Below are 21,671 nucleotides of genomic sequence, written 5' to 3' on the forward strand. Positions count from 1 at the left end.
CTCGAGTCTCTTCGCCGGGAGCAAGCGGAAGCCAAGCGCAGGCAGCGCAAGGAGCACCCCACCCACCCGCCCCTTCAACCACCGTCTGCCCCACCTGAGACAGAGACTGTAGGTCCTGCATTGGACTCATCGGTCACCTGAGAACTCATTTTTAATGTGGAAGCAAGTCATCCTCGGCTCCAAGGGACTGCCTAAGAGAGAGAGCTGTCTGTGGGAGCTTGCTGTGCGCAAACTGGCTGCCGCGTTCCCCACATTACAACAGTGACTCCACTTCAAAAAAGTACTTAATTGGCTGTAAAGCGCTCTGAGACGTCCCGAGGTCGTGGAAGGCCAGTGTTTCTTTTTTTTCCTGTGGGAGACTGGTGCGGCTTCCGTTCAGCCCTACAGTGACACTGCTGGCCAGTTTGAGAACTGCACCAGTGCTCAAACGCCAGTGACCAACAAGAGAAGAAGGTAAATCAACAACAGAAAATGCTGGAAAAACTCAGCAGGACAGGCAACATCCGTGGAGAGAGAAATAGAGTCAACGTTTCAGGTCGAAACCCTTCGTCAAGACTGAAAAAGGACAGGAAATGAAGCAGATTAAAAGGCCAGGCTGGGAGAGAACAAAAGAGAAGTGAAGAGACATTAAGAGGTATTCAAAACAAGACGAGATGGTGATCGGACTAGTGGAGACAAAAGACGGCTCTAGATTAGGTGTGAAACGCGCTGGCAGAATGGGAGACAGCTGCCACATGGGAGAGAGAAAAAAGGGGGGGAAGGGCCAAAACAAAGGTGTGGATAAAAAATATATATAAAAATGTAATGGGGGCCGAGGTTATGATCTGAAATTGTTGAACTCGATGTTGAGTCCAGAGGGCTGTAGAGTGCCTAATCGGAAGATGAGGTGCTGTTCCTCGAGCTTACACTGAGCTTCCGTGGAACAATGCAAGAGCCCGAGGACGGTGAGGTCTGAGTGGGAATGGGGCGGTGAATTAAAATGACAGGCGACCGGAAGCTCGGGGTCCCCCTTACGGGCTGAACGGAGGTGTTCTGCAAAGCGGTCGCCCAATCTGCGTTTGGTCTCCCCAATGTAGAGGAGACCGCATCGTGAGCAGCGAATACGGTATACTAGATTGCAACAAGTACAAGTAAATCGCTGTTTCACCTGGAAGGGGTGTTTGGGGCCCTGGACAGTGGGAAAGTAATCAGAGCGTGACTAGTTAAACGGGCAGTTTCCACTATAAATGCCTCATTCCTACGGGCTCTCCAATGCTACTGGAGACTAATTCTATCGCCACTGAAACAAGTTAAAAGAGCACCTGAGGTTCAAATTTCAAAACGCAACTCTATAGGTGAGCTTCCCTAAATTATAAACCCCGGTTCCCCCCAGGAAACTCTCGTTTAACCGTCACCCAGTCCGGACTTCTCTTATAACCGGCACAGTTCTCACTCTGAAAACTACAGTATACAGTCATTTATAAGTTATGTTTTACTGTTAAGTAATTAAAGAGTTATGGATTACCCTCAACTGGCGGTACTGTACTTAATCAAGCATCTTCCACCATCCATTTAACACAACATTCTGTAGGTGAGTACCCAATTATACTGCACATTTCTTGATTTTTTTATTTTTGTTTGTTAAAAATAGCCTCGGTAGATAACCCTCTCCATTATCCGGAATTTTTTATCAACCGGCACCATCCCGGTCCCGTCGGTGCCGGATACCAAAGAGTTTCCTGTACGCTGAAGAAGTTAAGGGATGAAGTATTGGGCTTACTGAAGGAGGCAAGAGAAAAGGTTATCTCATGTCCCCCAATACAAGCTGCATAATTCTTAAAGGCTTTGATAGGGTAGACGTAGAGAAGAAACATAGAAAAATAGGAGCAGGAGTAGGCCATTCAGCCCTTCGAGCCTGCTCCGCCATTCAATATGATCATGGCTGATCCTCTATCTCAATACCATATTCCCGCTCTCTCCCCATACCCCTTGATGCCTTTTGTGTCTAGAAATCTATCTCCTTCTTAAATATATTCAGTGACTTGGCCTCCACAGCCTTCTGTGGTAGAGAATTCCACAGGTTCGCCACCCTCTGAGTGAAGAAATTTCTCCTCATCTCAGTCCTAAATGTCCTACCCCGTATCCTGAGACTGTGACCCCTCGTTCTAGACCCCCCAGCCAGGGGAAACATCCTCCCTGCATCCCAGTCTGTCTAGCCCTGTCAGAATTTTATACGTTTCCATGAGATCCCCTCTCATTCTTCTAAACTCTAGTGAATCCAGGCCTAGTCGACCCAATCTCTCCTCATACGACAGTCCTGCCATCCCAGGAATCAGTCTGGTGAACCTTCGCTGCACTCCCTCTATGGCAAGTATATCCTTTCTTAGGTCTTCTTAGGCAGTCCCTCGAAACCGAGGATGACTTGCTTCCACATTAAAAATGAGTTCTCAGGTGACTGATGAGTGCAATGCGGCACCTACAGTCTCTGTCACAGGTGGGGCAGACGGTGGTTGAAGGGGCAGGTGGGTGGGGTGCTTGGGTTGACGTGCGCTCCTTGCGCTGCCTGCGCATGCTCCCGGCGAAGAGACTCGAGGTGTTCGGTGCCTTCCCAGATGCTTCTCCTCCACTTTATCCTTTCTCAGGTAAGGAGACCAAAACGGCACACAGTACTCCAGGTGTGGTCTCACCAAGGCCCTGTAAAACTGCAGTAAGACATCCTTGCTCCTGTACTCAAATCCTCTTGCAATGAAGGCCAACATATGTTTCCACTTACAGTGGAGACTAAAACTAGGGGTCATAAATATAAGATAGTCACTAATAAATTCAATAGGGGATTCAGGAGAAACTTCTTTACCCAGAGAGTGGTGAGAATGTGGAACTCGCTACCACAGGGAGTGGTTGAGGCGAATAGTATCGATGCATTTAAGAGGAAGCGAGAGAAACACATGAGGGAGAAAGGAATAGAAGGATATGCTGATGGGGTGAGATGAAGAGGGGTGGGAGGAGGCTCAAGCATGGAGCATAAACACCAGTATGGACCAGCTGGGCCGAATGGCCTGTTTCTGTGCTGTGAATTAAATGTAAATGTTCTCATCTCTCAAATTTTTATCTACAAGGACAACCAGGCAGAAGGTGGGTCGTTCTAACTGGGTTCAGCGCCCCTGGGTAAGGAGTGGGAAAATTAACTAGCATTCCCGCTGCTGATCGCTATCCAGCAAGCTGCGAGGTAAAAACCAGGTTGGTCTTGCCGCCTTCACGGCAGAATGCCCACCAACCCTCACAGTCTAGTCTGGCAGATAACATTGAAGAGCAGCATCATGAGTGATAAGGAGGCTGTCCTTAGACGATTAAAGGATTCAGTAGGGCAGATAGAGGGAAACTCTTTCCTCTGGTGGGTGGAGGGAGCCCAGAACAAGGGGGCATAACCTTAAAATTAGAGCCAGGCCATTTAAGGGGTGATGTCAGGAAGCACCTCTTCACACAAAGGGTAGTGGAAATCTGGAACTCTCACCCCCAAAAAGCTGTTGAGGCTAGGGGAACAATTGAGAATTTCAAAACTGAGATTGATAGATTTTTGTTAGGCAAGGGTATTAGGGGTTACGGAACCAAGGTGGGCAGATGGAGTTAAGATACAGATCAGCCACGATCTAATTGAATGGCGGAACAGGCTCGAGGGGCTGAATGGCCTCCTCCTGATGCTATGATTGTCCTTTTACTCTCTGCGCTAGGAGTTCGCTGAAAGCTCCCTCCCTCTCTCCAAGCTGTACATTCTGACCTGGTCCCTGGCAGACTCCAGCTCCTGGTGTTGCTCCTCCAGCTCGCTGTTCCGAACGTGTAGCATGTCCCAAACCTGCTGCAACTCCTCTCGCACCAGGAAGAGCTCGCTGTCCACTTCTTCCAGAGACGCCTGCAAAGGCAATCCACGGGTTGAAACGGCGTGGGTCGAGGGAGGAATGGAATGTAGAATCATACAGCTCAGAAGGAGGCCCTTCAGCCCATCGCGCCTGTGCCGGCTGTGTCACCTGTGGCTCACTCGCCTCTGAGTCAGAAGGTTGTGGGTTCAAGTTCCCACTCCAGAGACTTGAGCACAAAAATCTAGGCCGACACTCCCAGTGCAGTACTGAGGGAGTGCAGCACTGTCGGAGGTGCCGTCTTTCAGATGAGACGTTAAACCGAGGCCCCGTCTGCTCTCTCGGGTGGACGTAAAAAATCCCGTGGCACTATTTCGAAGAAGAGCAGGGGGAGTTCTCCCTGGTGTCCTGGCCAATATTTATCCCTCAATCAACATATTAAAAAAAAACAGATTATCACATTGCTCTTTGCGGGAGCTTGCTGTGCGCAAATTGGCTGCCGCGTTTCCTACATTACAACAGTGACTACACTTCAAAAGTACTTCATTGGCTTTGAGACGTTCGGTGGTCGTGAAAGGCGCTATATAAAAGTAAGTCTTTCTATTTTTTTTTCTTTTTCTTTGAAAGAGCTCTCCAATTAATCCTGCTCTTTCCCTGTAGCCCAGCAAATTTGTTTCCCCTTCAAGTATTTATCCAATTCCCTTTTGAAAGTTATTATTGAATCTGCTTCCACCGCCCTTTCAGGCAGCGCGTTCCAGATCACAACAACTCGCTGCGTTTAAAACACATTCTCATCTCCCTCTTTTTTGGCATTTTTTTGACAATTATCTTAAATCTCTGACCTCTGGTTATTGACCCTCCTGCCAATGGAAACAGATTCAAACTTTGTAAATTGCCACAATCTTCAGCGGCTCGCACATATAGAATTCTGCAGTGCAAAAAAAAAAAAGATTTTGAAATACGTGGGGTGGAATCGTGCTAATAAATAATTGAAGGGAAAACATTTGCAGGGCTATGGGGAAAGGGCAATGGAGTGGGACTAATCGGAGAGCTCTTTCAAAGAGCCGGCACAAGCACGATGGGTGGAATGGCCTCCTTTTGTGTTAGAATCATAGAATGGTTACAGCACAGAAGGAGGCCATTCGGCTCCTCGAGCCCGCGCCGGCTCTCTGCAAGAGCACTTCAGCTAGTCCCACTCCCCCGCCCTGTCCCCGTAGCCCTGCACATTTATTTCCTTCAGGTACTTATCCAACTCCCTTTTCAAAGCCACGATTGAATCTGCCTCCACCACCCTCTCAGGCAGCGCATTCCAGATCCCAACCACTCGCTGCGTAAAAAAGTTTTTCCTCATGTCGTCTTTGGTTCTCCGGCCAATCACCTTAAACCTGTGTCCTCTGGTTCTCGACCCTTCTGCCAATGGGAACAGTTTGTCTCTCTCTACTCTGTCTAGACCTCTCGCGATTTTGAGCACCTCTATCAAATCTTCTCTCAACCATCTCTGCTCCACGGAGAACAACCCCAGCTTCTCCAGTCTATCCACGTAACTGAAGTCCCTCATCATTCTCGTAAATTTTTTCTGCACCCTCTCGAAGGCCTTCACATCCTTCCTAAAGTGCGGTTCCCAGAATTGAACACAATACTCCAGTTGTGGCCGAACCAGTGTTTTATAAAAGGTTCATCATTACTTCCTTACTGTGTTATTCGATGATTCTACAAGTTCATATGAAATTTCTTTATCAATTTATTGACCTGTTTGGCTTAATACCTTCCTTCTAACAGTGGCCAGAGTAATTTCAAACATGTGGTAATATCACATTTCACCCTAAAGGTGCTTGCCTGATAGCTTAATGTGCCAATGCACAATATGATGTGATACCAAGAGTTGAATATCCCAAATTTGAACCATACTCTACTTCATCTTCCCCCCTAGCAGAGAGGTCAATAACCAGGGGGCATAGATTTAAAGTGATTGGCAGAAGGATTAGAGGGGAGTTGAGGAGAACTTTTTTCACCCAGAGGGCGGTGGGGGTCTGGGACTCACTGCCTGAAAGGGAGGTAGAGGCAGAAATGCTCATCACATTTAAAAAGTACTTGGATATGCACTTGAAGTGCCGTAACCTACAGGGCTACGGACCAAGAGCTGGAAAGTGGGATGAGGCTGGAGAGCTCTTTGTCGGCCGGCATGAACAAGATAGGCCGAATGGCCTCCTTCTGTGCTGTAAATTTCTGTGATTTCTATGAAATACATAGAACTTAACAGACGGAAACAGGCCATTTGACCCAACCAGTCCGCGTCCACCTTTACCCTCCACACAAGCAGCACAGCTGAGAATGGGCAGTAGCAGCACAATCAACAGTCCGTATTAAACATTCCGCTCATCGGGCAGTTACCTTAATTTCTCCTGGTTTGCTCAAGTTGGCTTCTTCCAGTTCCTAGAAAGGAGAAAATAGAAGATCAGAAAAAGAAACTCTCCCCAGGTCATTTGGAGCAGCACTTTTCAAACTGTGAGGGGCTCCGTGGGGAGCGCAGGGTCAGAGTGCGAAGTCTAGATTTGCGTCAAGTGCAGTGTAATCCTGGCAGATCAACGTTCCAGTTCCAGTTCAGCTGCCAATAATAATAAATCAGGTCTTGTCAGAAGGTCGTGGGTTCAAGTCCCACCCCAGAGACTTGAGCACAAAAATCTAGACTGACGCTCCCAGTGCAGTGCTGAGGGAGTGCCGCACTGTCGGAGGTGCCGTCTTTCGGATGAGACGTTAAACCGAGGCCCCTGTCTACTCTCTCTCAGGGGGACGTAAAAGATCCCACGGCCACTATTTCGAAGAAGAGCACGGAGAGTTCTCCCCGGTGACCTAGTCAATATGTGTCACTCAAACAGCATCACTAAAAATCAGATTATCTGGTCATTATCACGTTGCTGTTTGTGGGATCTTGCTGTGCGCAAGCTGGCTCCCGCGTTTCCTGCCTTACAACAGTGAGTACACTTCAAAAAGTACTTCATTGGCTGTAAAGCGCTTTGGGACATCCGATGGTTGTGAAAGGCGCTATAGAAACGCTTTCTCCTGTCCAGCAAGAGCACCTTTAGGTCCGTGACGGTGTCTGTTGGAAGTTTTAGACAGAAGTGGTTCAATGGGAAAATGTCCCCTCCCTGTTTAGATTTAGAGTGACAACATGCTGATTTCTGCTTATGCCATTGGTTCATTAGAGCTTTAAAAATGTCTTATTTAGGGCTAACCCAAGGGTTCAGAAGCCGTGACCAGTGCTGTCCAGCAACACAGGTTCCGCAATGGGCTCAGTAACAGGGAATGGCTTATTGTGACACCGTTAATTTACCTACTGCTCAAATCTTACAACTGGAAAAGGCACCTTCAACGAAGCCCACAAACCCAACAAACCTCTCTCAAGGTTCAGCGAAGGTTCGATTATTTTTTACATGTCCACCCACGCTCCTCAGCTTCGCAGAGAAAACCACTGTTGACAGTAATGAACTGTTCACCGTCCCTTGGCCACTGGCTTTGCAGCTCGCGAAGCACGCAGTGTTCTGATCAATGAGTGCGATTCCACTCAACATGCGATGGCAATGTCCTGCGGACTGCCAAGCTGATTGATTGGCCTCGGGTTGCAAGTCCCTCGGCTCCATCTGCTAGATTGGTGCGCAGTCTGTCTCCAGTTCAGATTCCAGCAGTCCAAACTGCAGAATCGATATGTCACTGCAGAAATTGTGGCTACGAATTAGCCCTTTCCACTCCTGAGGCAAACTCGACAAAGCCTTTACATTCCAAGTGGCAGGTCAGAAGCATGTTCTTACCAAAGTTTGTTCAATTTATCAACTGCAACAATGACTCCATGCAGTAGGATATAAATTGGCTCCCTGATCTCACAGCAGTAGACACCTCTTACAAAATCTGCTAGCAGATAGGAAGTGCCTACGGTACTAATGACTTGTCATAGAGTCATAACGGCACAGAAGGAGGCCATTCAGCCCATCGAGTCCGTGCCGGCTCTCTGTAGAGCAATCCAGTCAGTCCCATTCCCCCGCTCTATCCCCGTAGCCCTGCAAGTTTATTTCCCTCAAGCGCCCATCCAGTCTCCCCTTGAAAACATTGAGGCCTAGAAATTCAGAAGTGGGGCGCTAAGCAGCTAGCGCCCGGGCGCGGCGCGATCTGTGCCTCTCGCGAACTTCACTCAAGATTTAGCGGCGGCGCAAAACTGCAGCACCCGCTCAGCTGCGCGCGCAGATCCTGACGTCATTTCATGGTGCAACGCCCTCGATGCGCCCCGAACCGGAACTTCAGTGGCGCCGCCCTTCTGTGCGCCTGGCGCCCCCAGCGACTGGTAGAGGGGAACGGTTCCCAGTCGCTGCGGGGCGCTATTTAAAGGGGACTCCTCCTGCATTATAAGTGGCAGCCATTTTGTGGCAATCCTTCTGTGTGAGAGACGGATATTTGGAGAGAGACAAAGGGGGAGAGCTTTCTGCTTTGACTCAGCGCTCGCACAGGTACTTCTGGCTTCAGGCCAGAGCTTTGCACTTGGATTTAACTTTCACTGCCATAGCCTTGAGTCACCACATATAATGGGGGCTGCAATGGGTGGAAACCTATAAAATTCTGTCAGGCCTGGACAGACTAGATGCAGGAAGGATGTTTCTGATGGCCGGGGAGTCCAGAACCAGGGGTCATAGTCTAAGGATAAGGGGTAAGCCATTTAGGACTGAAATGAGGAGGAATTTCTTCACCCAGAGAGTGGTGAACCTGTGGAATTCTCTGCCACAGAGGGCGGTGGAGGCCAGTTCATTAAATATATTCAAGAAGGAGTTAGATATATTTCTTAAGGTTAAAGGGATCAAGGGATATGGGGAGAAGGCAGGGACAGGGTACTGAATTTGGATGATCAGCCATGATCTCATTGAATGGCGGAGCAGGCTCGAGGGGCCGAATGGCCGACTCCCGCTCCTATCTTCTATGTTTCTATATGTTTCTATGAAACGTTGGTTACTGCATTGCATTCTAAGGGCTCAGAGATGCCATGAGAGAGTGCCAGTCATGGCCAGACGGAGAAGGGCCAACAGGCGTCAGCACAGGAGGCCTTACCCACCCAGGGTATACCGCCAGCAGTTCTCATATCTGAACATATCTGAGGAGCAGTGTGTTCGGAGGCTGCGAGTCAGAAGGGAGGTGGTCACTGAGATCTGCCACCTGCTTCGCAGAGATCTGCAGCCACAGCTGAGGAGCAGGACGTCTCTGTCGGTGGCAGTGAAGGTGACGGTGGCTCTCAACTTCTATGCCACCGGCTCCTTCCAATCCGCTACTGGGGACATTGCCAACATCTCCCAGTTCACGGTACATTGCTGCATCCGCCAGGTGACCAATGCCCTTTTCAGAAAGAGACATCGGTACATCTCCTTCCCCATGACCCTAGACAAGCAGCAAGAGCGTGCAATGGGATTTGGAGGAATAGCGGGCTTCCCCATGGTCCAGGGCGCCATTGGCTGCACGCATGTGGCTTTGCGGGCACCTCTAGAGAATGCCGAGGATTACCGCAACCGGAAGGGCTACCATTCGCTCAACGTCCAGTTGGTGTGTGACCACAGGCAGCTCATACTAGCTGTCAATGCCCACTTTCCAGCCAGCAGACACGATGCCTTCATCCTGCGCCAGACTTCTGTGGCAGACATGTTCAAGGCCCAGCCTCACCCACGAGGATGGCTTCTCGGGGACAAAGGCTATCCTTTGTGCAACTGGCTGATGACCCCGCTCCGTGCGCCCAGCACCCCTGCTGAAGAGCGATACAATGACAGCCATCAAGCTACCAGGAACATCATTGAGCACACAATCGGCGTGCTCAAGCAACGGTTCCACTGTCTGGACCGTTCCAGAGGAGCCCTGCAGTACTCGCCTGAGCGAGTCTCCCATTTCGTTGTAGTGTGCTGCATGCTGCACAACCTGGCTATCCTCAGGACTCAGCCACTGCCAGGAGACATTGGAGGACCACCGGAGGAGGAGGAGGAGGAGGAGCACCAAGATGGGAGGGAGGCACAAAGTGCAAGGGCCGTCCGTCGGCGGCTTATTGCAACTCGGTTCTAGGCCCCCTCTCAGGGAATGGCTTGTGCCAATGAAAGAACATGAATGGAGCTGCTCCGCAAGCCCTCAGCCGGTCAAGGCAACAAATAGTTCAAAGTGCAAACATGGACAATGTGATTAAAGAAAATTTTTTACTGTGCAAACTCTGTGCCCTTCCCGAATGACAAACTAATTCAGATAAACCCCCCCAAAAAACAGTCAGAGACATAACTGGCTCTCACAACCTTCAGAAAATGAAAAAAAGTTAAACAAAAATGACCATGATCCTCGGCCTTCATATAAAAAACAAACACAACAGTCTCGGCGTTACAGCGGGGGGCGCGACCAAATATCGCTATCGGGGCAGTAGCGGGGCGCTGCGCACACCAATGACGTCATCGGTGGCGGCGCAGCACTACAGGCTAACACCGCCATTAGCGCCCCGCTAGATTTCGCGGGAGGTGTGGCCAGTGGCGCTAAAACCACTAAGTGCCCTCTTTGGGCGCTAACTGGTGGCACAGCCCACCAAATTTCTAGGCCCCTTTCTTGAACAAGGGTGTAACATTTGCAATTCTTCAGTCCTTTGGCACCGCCCCCGTATCCAAGGAGGATTGGAAGATTATGGCCAGTACCTCCGCAATTTCCTCCTTAGCCTCCCTCAGCCTCCTAGGATGCACCTCATCTTTAAGTACATCCAGCCTTTCTAGTACCTCCTCTATCAATATTTATCCCATCCAATATCTCAACTACCTCCTCTTTCACTATGATACTATGACTCACTCAATACTAAAACATGCACAGTAATCTGTTCAATTGACAATTTACTTGGAGGGGTGATTTTCACTCAGAAGTCGGGTAGGAGGCGGGACTACAACTTTCGGGGTTGTAGTCCCGCCTCCATCGAGATACGGCCAATCCACGCGATTTTAACTTGATTGACCTTGTTGAGCCCGCCCAGCGGGCTCAGCAGGCCAATTAAGGGCCACCCGGCAACAGGTGGCGTCACAGACTGAAATTTCATCTGTCAAGAGGTTTTGACAGATGAAATATCAGTGTTTCACAGCTGTTTGAAGCTGTCAAACACTGACAGTCTTACTTCTAACCTGAGTTCTTCTATACAGACTCAGTTAGAAATCTCACCGGCACAGAAAGCTGAAGGCTGTCACTTTTGACAGTTCGCAGCCATTCTGCTTTCTGTGCCGGTTAGATGATGGACTCCCGAAACCTAGAGGAAGGAAGGCTGTAAAGGTAAGTACAGGTAATTTAAACTTCTTTACACACTTTAGACACACCAAACACACTTACCTTTGCACTCATGCACACATCACTCACCTGAACACCGACATCTCGACCCCTCCAAGACCTTCAACCCGACAGCCCGACTCCTCTAACTTGGCGTGGTTTGGAGCCATCGGGAATCCCACACTTCAAGCTTTAAAATAGGGATTAGGCTAAAACTGCCTGTTAACTACCTGTTAACGGGCAGTTAATTGGCACTAATCCCTTCCCGCCTCGGGTAGGCGGGTCCCAGTGCGGGGCGGGTACCCGCCTCCTTTGAAACTTACATGGAGGCGGGTTGGGGGCGGGATGATGTCGGGACCCCTGAATTCGGGACTTTAACCCCCCCCCCCCGCACGCCTCCAATCCCGACTCCACGGGTCAGTTAAAATCGAGGCCGAAGTGTTTTCAAACCACGTTATCACTCCCTCAAAATATAACCTATCAACAACTAAAATCTGGAGTGGAGGGAAGGAAACCAATTGTTGATTTAAACACGGGAAATGGCCAGTAGAATGGACAACTGTGTTTCAGGCACAGGAGGCAGGGCAATGGTTTGCTCTCAAGGTTCTCCATGTGATTAGCTTATGTCAGTCCCAGCCATCCAGAGCTTGAAACACACACTTTCACTGGGAAGGAAGGAATAATGGGAGAGAGCGTTAAACCTGACAGTTATTTCCCACCACCTCGTGTTGGCAGCGCTGAGATCACCTGCCCGCTCAATAGGAATAATACGTTCCCTCATTTCTCCACAGCTTCAAGTACAAGTCCTGCAGTTTCTCCCTCCGCACATCAGCAGAGAGAAGGGATGCTGAACTGCATTGACAAAACAGTTGAAGGAGTAGGGCCGAAGGGAGACAGGTTTGCACCAGGACGAGGCAAATTTAGGGCCGATGTTAATATGTTCTTCACACATCAACACATGCAATGGTCTCCCAGAAAGTTTAGTGGAGGTGAACACCTTGGACTCGATTGAGAAAGTGATTGGATGCTGCAATGGGGGAACTGAAGGATCTATCTCGATGGAAGAATTAAGATGGGCCAAATGGCCTTCCTCATCCATAATTATCTTGTGAGTCATGAAGGTGCGTAGGTGGTGTTGCATATATCAAAAATGGGATTGACCGCATTGGCAATATCTCCTACTTAACTTTGGGGAGAAAGCAGGGACCGGGTACTGAATTTGGATGATCAGCCATGATCTCATTAAATGGCGGAGCGGGCTCGAGGGGCCGAATGGCCTACTCCTGCTCCTATCTTCTATGTTTTCTCAAGCTCATTCATTCCCTGTGCGGCTCCTTCCCTCCCTCAGTCTTTCTTTTCTCTTACAGGCTTTGTCACCGCAAGCCTGCAATCACTTAATCTGTACTACTTGATCTCATCTTCTCTCCTACTCTCGTCAACCTGAGATGTGCAGTGCAGGGGTCGGATAGAACACAACATCGCTAAGTAGCCTTGGGTCCGAGAACAAGCTGCCTTTGGTTTTATTGAAGGCCACGGTAAATTAGCTGTAAGCGTTACTTAATCTGAGATACTTACCTTTATTGTGGCCGATCTACGTTACTTTCAGCACTGAACAGTTTCTCTTGAGTGTACAGACAGTTCTCCAGCATGCTGAGCAGTTTGGGTGCAACGTTGGGGAGATTATAGAGAGATTAAGCAACCGTCGACCATTCTGTTTCCCAAAGGTTATGTCAAAAGCTTTGCATTCACAGTAAATACGGTCATACAAAGTACATCAAGGAGTGTTACGGTGAGGGGTATCAAGGAGTGCAAAGCTTTGACAACGAACACCTTGGACTCGATTGAGAAAGCGATTGGATGCTGCAATGGGGGAACTGAAGGATCTATCTCGATGGAATTGCAAACTCCGGTGAATCGCAAACTGAAAACCAGCCTGCAAGAGGTCTGGTGACTCTTAGAATGCTTTAAACATTCCATCGTTACTAAACTTATTATAACAACCGTCGGAAATAATCACAGATATTTTTCACCCTGAACAAGTGCGATGTGATTAACTCTAGGGACTCGAACTCTGTCAGACCCTGCGATTAGCATTTTGCTATACTTCAGTAGCCCCTCACTCACCTCTCTCAGACCCCGTATAATGGCGTTCTGCTGCCGTTGGGTGGCCTTTGCATCCTTAAGGTCTTGCTGAAGTGAAGATATTTGAGACAGCAGCTCCTGTGTCAAAAGCACAGGTGGGCTGGGAGAGACGACATTAAATCATTAGTCAAATGTAGAGAATCGGTTTGGAGCTTTGAAAAGATATAACTTTAAACCTCATAATGAGACTGGGTTTAACATCAACACAAAACGATTGGCACAGACAGACTGTTTGTTACAAAAGCTGGTAAAAGTCAATTGCACGAAGTCAGAAATCACGGAACTTTACAAAGTTCTAATGGTTGGTGCAAGATGTGGTTTATCAGAGTGTGTTGCAGTGAGGGGTGTGGGGTATATCAGTGTTACAGTGAGGGGTGTGGGGTATATCAGTGTTACAGTGAGGGGTGTGGGGTATATCAGTGTTACAGTGAGGGGTGTGGGGTATATCAGTGTTACAGCGAGGGGTGTGGGGTATATCAGTGTTACAGTGAGGGATGTGAGGTATATCAGTGTTACAGTGAGGGTTGTGGGGTATATCAGTGTTACAGTGAGGGGTGTGGGGTATATCAGTGTTACAGTGAGGGGGTGTGGGGTATATCAGTGTTACAGTGAGGGGTGTGGGGTATATCAGTGTTACAGTGAGGGGTGTGGGGTATATCAGTGTTACAGTGAGGGGTGTGGGGTATATCAGTGTTACAGCGAGGGGTGTGGGGTATATCAGTGTTACAGTGAGGGATGTGAGGTATATCAGTGTTACAGTGAGGGTTGTGGGGTATATCAGTGTTACAGTGAGGGGTGTGGGGTATATCAGTGTTACAGTGAGGGGGTGTGGGGTATATCAGTGTTACAGTGAGGGGTGTGGGGTATATCAGTGTTACAGTGAGGGGTGTGGGGTATATCAGTGTTACAGTGAGGGGTGTGGGGTATATCAGTGTTACAGCGAGGGGTGTGGGGTATATCAGTGTTACAGTGAGGGATGTGAGGTATATCAGTGTTACAGTGAGGGTTGTGGGGTATATCAGTGTTACAGTGAGGGGTGTGGGGTATATCAGTGTTACAGTGAGGGGGTGTGGGGTATATCAGTGTTACAGTGAGGGGTGTGGGGTATATCGGAGTGTTACAGTGAGGGGTGTGGGGTATATCAGTGTTACAGTGAGGGGTGTGAGGTATATCAGTGTTACAGTGAGGGGTGTGGGGTAGATCACTGTTACAGTGAGGAGGTGTGGGGTAGATCAGTGTTACAGTGAGGGGTGTGGGGTATATCGGAGTGTTACAGTGAGGGGTGTGGGGTATATCAGTGTTACAGTGAGGGGTGTGGGGTATATCAGTGTTACAGTGAGGGGTGTGAGGTATATCAGTGTTACAGTGAGGGGTGTGAGGTATATCAGTGTTACAGTGAGGGGTGTGAGGTATATCAGTGTTACAGTGAGGGGTGTGGGGTATATCAGTGTTACAGTGAGGGGTGTGGGGTATATCAGTGTTACAGTGAGGGGTGTGGGGTATATCAGTGTTACAGTGAGGGGTGTGGGGTAGATCACTGTTACAGTGAGGGGGTGTGTGGTAGATCAGTGTTACAGTGAGGGGTGTGGGGTATATCGGAGTGTTACAGTGAGGGGTGTGGGGTATATCAGTGTTACAGTGAGGGGTGTGGGGTATATCAGTGTTACAGTGAGGGGTGTGAGGTATATCAGTGTTACAGTGAGGGGTGTGGGGTATATCGGAGTGTTACAGTGAGGGGTGTGGGGTATTTCAGTGTTACAGTGAGGGGGGTGAGGTATATCAGTGTTACAGTGAGGGTTGTGGGGTATATCAGTGTTACAGTGAGGGGGTGTGGGGTATATCAGTGTTACAGTGAGGGGTGTGGGGTATATCGGAGTGTTACAGTGAGGGGTGTGGGGTATTTCAGTGTTACAGTGAGGGGGGTGAGGTATATCAGTGTTACAGTGAGGGGTGTGGGGTAGATCAGTGTTACAGTGAGGGGGTGTGGGGTAGATCAGTGTTACAGTGAGGGGTGTGGGGTATATCGGAGTGTTACAGTGAGGGGTGTGGGGTATATCAGTGTTACAGTGAGGGGTGTGAGGTATATCAGTGTTACAGTGAGGGGTGTGGGGTATATCAGGGTGTGTTACAGCGAGGGGTGTGGGGTATATCAGTGTTACAGTGAGGGATGTGAGGTATATCAGTGTTACAGTGAGGGATGTGAGGTATATCAGTGTTACAGTGAGAGGTGTGAGGTATATCAGTGTTACAGTGAGGGGTGTGGGGTATATCAGGGTGTTACAGTGAGGGGTGTGGGGTATATCAGTGTTACAGTGAGGGGTGTGGGGTATATCAGTGTTACAGTGAGGGGTGTGGGGTATATCAGTGTTACAGTGAGGGGTGTGGGGTATATCAGTGTTACAGTGAGGGGTGTGGGGTATATCAGTGTTACAGTGAGGGGTGTGGGGTAGATCAGTGTTACAGTGAGGGGTGTGGGGTATATCAGTGTTACAGTGAGGGGTGTGGTGTATATCAGTGTTACAGTGAGGGGTCTGGGATATATCAGTGTTACAGTGAGGGGTGTGGCGTATATCATTGTTACAGTGAGGGGTGTGGGGTATATCAGTGTTACAGTGAGGGGTGTGGGATATATCAGTGTTACAGTGAGGGGTGTGGTGTATATCAGTGTGTTACAGTGAGGGGTGTGGGGTATATCAGAGTGTTACAGTGAGGGGTGTGGGGTATATCAGTGTTACAGTGAGGGGTGTGGGGTATATCAGTGTTATGGTGAGGGTTGTGGGGTATATCAGTGTTACAGTGAGGGGCGTTGGGTATATCAGTGTTACAGTGAGGGGTGTGGGGTATATCGGAGTGTTACAGTGAGGGGTGTGGGATATATCAGTGTTCCAGTGAGGGGTGTGGGGTATATCAGAGTGTTACAGTGAGGGGTGTGGGGTATATCAGAGTGTTCCAGTGAGGGGTGTGGGGTATATCAGTGTTACAGTGAGGGGTGTGGGGTATATCAGGGTGTTACAGTGAGGGGTGTGGGGTATATCAGAGTGTTACAGTGAGGGGTGTGGGGTATATCGGAGTGTTACAGTGAGGGGTGTGGGGTATATCAGAGTGTTACAGTGAGGGGTGTGGGGTATATCGGAGTGTTACAGTGAGGGGTGTGGGGTATATCGGAGTGTTACAGTGAGGGGTGTGGGTTATATCAGAGTGTTCCAGTGAGGGGTGTGGGGTATATCAGTGTGTTACAGTGAGGGGTGTGGGGTATATCAGAGTGTTACAGTGAAGGGTGTGGGTATATCAGAGTGTTACGGTGAGGGTTGTGGGGTATATCAGTGTTACAGTGAGGGGTGTGGGGTATATCAGTGTTACAGTGAGGGGTGTGGGGTATATCGGAGTGTTACAGTGAGGGGTGTGGGGTATATCGGAGTGTTACAGTGAGGGGTGTGGGGTATATCAGAGCGTGTTATAGTGAGGGGTGTGTGGTGTATCAGTGTTACAGTGAGGGGTGTGGGGTATATCAGTGTTACAGTGAGGGGTGTGGGGTATATCAGTGTTACAGTGAGGGGCGTGGGATATATCAGTGTTATGGTGAGGGGTGTGGGTATATCAGTGTTACAGTGAGGGGTGTGGGGTATATCAGTGTTACAGTGAGGGGTGTGGGGTATATCAGTGTTACGGTGAGGGGTGTGGGGTATATCAGTGTTACGGTGAGTGGTGTGGGGTATATCAGTGTTATGGTGAGGGGTGTGGGGTATATCAGTGTTACAGTGAGGGGTGTGGGGTATATCAGTGTTACAGTGAGGGGTGTGGGGTATATCAGTGTTACGGTGAGGGGTGTGGGGTATATCAGTGTTACAGTGAGGGGTGTGGGGTATATCAGTGTTATGGTGAGGGGTGTGGGGTATATCAGTGTTATGGTGAGGGGTGTGGGGTATATCGGAGTGTGTTACAGTGAGGGGTGTGGGGTATATCAGTGTTACAGTGAGGGGTGTGGGATAGATCAGTGTTACAGTGAGGGGTGTGGGGTATATTAGTGTTACAGTGAGGGGTGTGGGGTATATTAGTGTTACAGTGAGGGGTGTGGGGTAGATCACTGTTACAGTGAGGGGTGTGGTGTTAACATCTGGTATTCCTATCTCTCACTGAATAGTGGAATACTTTGGATGCACTCTCTCTGTAAGATCAGGGTCATTCTACATACCTGTTTGGCGAGGGGTTTTTCTGCCTTTGGTTGGAAAGCTGAATAGCTGGCATCTCATTGTCTGGAAATGAAATTAAAGATACACGTGAGACATAACAATGAGTATACCAGGATGAGAGGCTGAGAGCTAAGCCCTGATGTGACAGCAACACTAACAGGAATTAACAGGACAACTAGATTAGAAATTGCCTTGATTGACAGTGTGCATTAAAACATTACCTGTCGATTGGCTCCACTAGAAGCTAGACAAAGACCATTTCGATTTGATATTTATTGCGTAGCTCCTCCAGTGTGTCAGAATAGCAGCTGTCTTGATGCACAGCTCAGACACAGTGATGAGGCCCAACATGATCTTGTCTCTAAAGCAAGAATGACTCGTTGTGCAAATGTGTTGGTCACTGTGTGATGGAGCCACACCGAGCAGGCAGGCCCAAGGTTCAATCCCCTGGTCTGTGCTCATTGCACAGATCTCACCTGGAGCAACAGTAGAGGTGCGACTGTCGACTCCAGTGCCCATTGGCAGGGAAGGGGGCAAATCCACTCGGGCTCCCACTGCCGAATCCTATCTAGGTACCTCTTGTAGCAAGAGAAGCTGAGCATGTGGTGGTGGTGTGGGGGGGAGGGAGAGAATAGAAAGGGAGACAGCGAGAGGGAGGGGGAGAGAGAGAGAGAGAGAGAGAGAGGGAGGGGAGAGAGAGGGAGGGAGAGAAAGAGTGAGACAGCGAGAGAGAGAGAGAGTGAGACAGCGAGAGGGAAGAGGGAGAGAGAGAGAGAGAGAGAGAGAGAGAGAGAGGGGGGAGAGAGAGGGAGGGAGAGAAAGAGTGAGACAGCGAGAGAGAGAGAGCGAGTGAAACAGCGAGAGGGAAGAGGGAGAGAGAGAGAGAGAGAGAGAGAGAGAGTGAGGCAGCAAGAGGGAAGAGAGAGAGAGAGGGCGAGGGGAGCGAGAGACAGCGAGAGTGTCTCTGGAGTGGAGCTTCAACTTGAGGATGGTAAAGTAGATTTTTGCAGTACAATTTAAAGTTTTCTTCAAATACCTGGACAGATACAGTTAGGAACTATAACAAGTTAACCTGAACTAGACACCAGGATACAACTAGATGTCACCGAGCGGCTGCAGAACATTCTGAGGGGGGGGGGAAGGTGAACAGCCAGAGGTCGTGGTCCATATCGGTACCAACGACATAGGTAGAAAGAGGGATGAGGTCCTGCAGGCATATGATGTTGTGGCAATAACTAAGACCTAGCTCAAAAAAGGATTGGGTATTAAATATTCCTGGTTATAAAGTGTTCAGGAAAGATAGGAGGTGATGTGGCAGTATTGGTCAAGGAGAATGTTACAGTGCTGGAGAGGGAGGATGTCCTGGAGGGGTCAAGGACAGAATCTATATGGCTAGAATTAAGAAATAATAGAGGTGCCATTACACTACTAGGTGTATTCTATAGACCACCAAATAGTGGGAAAGATACGGAGGAGCAAATTTGCAGGGAAATTACAGTGGGATGCAAGAACTATAGAGTAGTGATAATGGGGGACTTCAACTATCCTAATATAGACTGGGATCATAATAGCGTTAAGGGCAGAGAAGGGGAAGAATTTCTGAAGTGTGTTCAGAATGTTTCCGGCCCGACGAGGGAGGAGGCATTGCTGGATCTGGTTCTGGGGAATGAGGTTGGTCAAGTGGAGCAAGTGTCAGTAGGTGAACATTTAGGGAATAGTGATCATAGTATCATAAGGTTTAAATTAGCTATGGAAAAGGACAGGGAGCAATCTAGAGTAAAAATGTTTAACTGGAGGAAGGCCAATTTCAGTGGGATGAGAATGGATCTGGCCCGGGTAAACTGGAATCAAAGATTGGCAGGCAAAACTGTAATGGAACAATGGGCTGCCTTTAAAGAGGAAATAGTTCAGGTACAATTGAGGTACATTCCCACGAGGGGGAAAGGCAGGGCAACTAAAGTCAGGGCTCCCTGGATGACGAAAGAGATAGAGAATATGATGAAGCAGAAAAAGAACGCGTATGACAGATGTCAGGTTGCAAATACATCTGAGAATCAGGCTGAATATAGAAAGTTCAGAGGAGAAGTGAAAAAGAAAATAAGAGCAAAGAGAGGGTATGAGAATAGAATGACAGCCAACATAAAAGGTAATCCAAAAGTCTTCTATAGGCATATAAATAGTAAAAGGGTAGTAAGAGGAGGGTTGGGGCCGATTAGGGACCAAAAAGGAGACCTATACATGGAGACAGAGGGTATGGCTGAGGTACTAAATCAATACTTTGCATCTGTCTTCACCAAGGAAGAAGATGCTGCCATAGACATAGTGAAGGAGGAGGTAGTGGAGATACTTGATAGGGTAAAAATTGATAACGAGGAGGTATTAGCAAGGCTGGCTGTACTTAATGTAGATAAATCACCAGGAGCGGATGGGATGCATCCTGGGATGCTGAGGGAATTGAGGGTGGAAATCGCGAAGGTACTGGTCATAATATTCCAATCCTCCATAGATACGGGGGTGGTGCCAGAGGACTGGAGAATTGCAAATGTTACACCGTTGTTCAAAAAAGGGTGTAAGGATAAACCCAGCAACTACAGGCCAGTCAGTTTAACCTCAGTAGAAACAGTAATCAGAGACAAAATTAACAAGTGTGGATTAATTAAGGAAAGCCAGCGCTGTTTTGTTAAAGGCAAATCGTGTTTAACTAACTTGATTAAGTTCTTCGATGAGGTAACAGAGAGGGTTGATGAGGGCAGTGCGGTTGACATAGTGAACATGGATTTCCAAAAGGCGTTTGATGAAGTGCCACATAATAGGCTTGTCAGCAAAGTTGAAGCCCATGGAATAAAAGGGAGTGGCTGCATGGATAAGAAATTGGCTAAGTGACAGGAAACAGAGAGTAGTGGTGAACAGTTGTTTTTCGGACTGGAGGAAGATACACAGTGGTGTTCCCCAAGGGTCGGTTCTAGGACCACTGCTTTTCTTGATACAGGTACACTATCCCTTATCCAAAAGCCTTGGGACCAGCTGAGTTTCGGTTTTCGGAATTTTTCGGATTTCAGAAGGTATTATTATAAGACTGGGAAATTTGTATTTAATATAAATTGTAAAAGTTCAGGCTACCTCTTGCGACTGTTCCGTGTCTCATTCCCCTTTCTGCTTCTCTGGAAAGCCGGATATCGGCTGACTCCTACTAAGCTGGCCCGCAAATCAGGTCGGGGGTCGGGTGGGGGGGGGGGGGGGGAGAAAAGAATATCGGACGGGCCGCGGTCGGGGTCGGGGGGGGGGTCCGGAGGGGGTCGGGGTCGGGGGGGTCCGGGGGGGGGGGGAAAAGAATATTGGACGGGCCGCAGTTCAGGTGGGGGGGGGGGTGCGGAGGTAGGGGTTGGGGTCCGGGGGGGGGGGGGGGTTGGGGTCCGGGGCGGTCGGGGGGGAGAAAAGAATATCGGACGGGTCGCGGTTCGGTTCGGTTCGGGTCAGGGGGAGAAAAGAATATCGGACGGGCCGCTGCAGCTATCGGACGGGCCGCTGTATTGCTGGGTTCACTCTCCCGGTACCTCCTTCACACTGCCCGGCTCGGCCTGCAATCTCCTACCCAGGAGGGAACTCTGTGACCCTCTGCCCTGCTCAGCGTAAGTCGTGTGCCACTCTGGTCATGTCGTGCGCATGACTTACGCTGAACAAAAAAACTTTCGGTTTTTAGAGGTTTTCGGAAGATCGGATAAAGGATAGTCTACCTGTATATACTAATGACTTAGACTTGGTTGTACAGGGCACAATTTCAAATTTGCAGAGGACACAAAACTTGGAAGTATAGTGAACAGTGAGGAGGAGAGTGATAGACTTCAAGAGGACACAGACAGGCTGGTGGAATGGGCGGACACGTGGCAGATGAAATTTAACGCAGAAATGTGTGAAGTGATACATTTTGGTAGAAAGAATGAGGAGAGGAAATATAAACTAAATGGTACAATCCTGAAGGGGGTGCATGAACAGAGAGACCTGGGGTTATGTGTGCACAAATCATTGAAGGTAGCAGGGCAGGTTGAGAAAGCAGTTAAAAAGGCTTACGGGATCCTGGGCTTCATGAATAGAGGTATAGAGTACAAAAGTGGAAATTATGATGAACCTTTATAAAACACTGGTTCAGCCTCAACTGGAGTATTGTGTCCAATTCTGGGCACCGCACTTTAGGAAGGATATGAAGGCCTGA

General features: G+C 48.8%; 1 protein-coding gene across 3 annotated transcripts in view; it reads right to left on the bottom strand.

The window, feature by feature from the left end:
- Window positions 1–21,671, bottom strand: part of LOC147097356 (uncharacterized) — a 167,318-nt gene that overhangs the window by 68,304 nt on the left and 77,343 nt on the right. For all 3 annotated transcript variants that reach the window (XM_085972266.1, XM_085972265.1, XM_085972264.1), the window contains exons 19-22: window positions 17,464–17,524; window positions 13,254–13,371; window positions 6,222–6,263; window positions 3,755–3,886 (exon numbers count right to left, since the gene is read on the bottom strand). In XM_085972266.1, coding sequence (XP_085828392.1) covers window positions 3,755–3,886; window positions 6,222–6,263; window positions 13,254–13,371; window positions 17,464–17,524 — 353 coding nt within the window. The remainder of the gene's footprint in view (window positions 1–3,754; window positions 3,887–6,221; window positions 6,264–13,253; window positions 13,372–17,463; window positions 17,525–21,671) is intronic.

The sequence above is a fragment of the Somniosus microcephalus genome, chromosome 32, assembly GCF_052327205.1.
Source record: "Somniosus microcephalus isolate GS21.2 chromosome 32, FLI_Smic_1.0, whole genome shotgun sequence".
Taxonomy (NCBI): domain Eukaryota; kingdom Metazoa; phylum Chordata; class Chondrichthyes; order Squaliformes; family Somniosidae; genus Somniosus; species Somniosus microcephalus.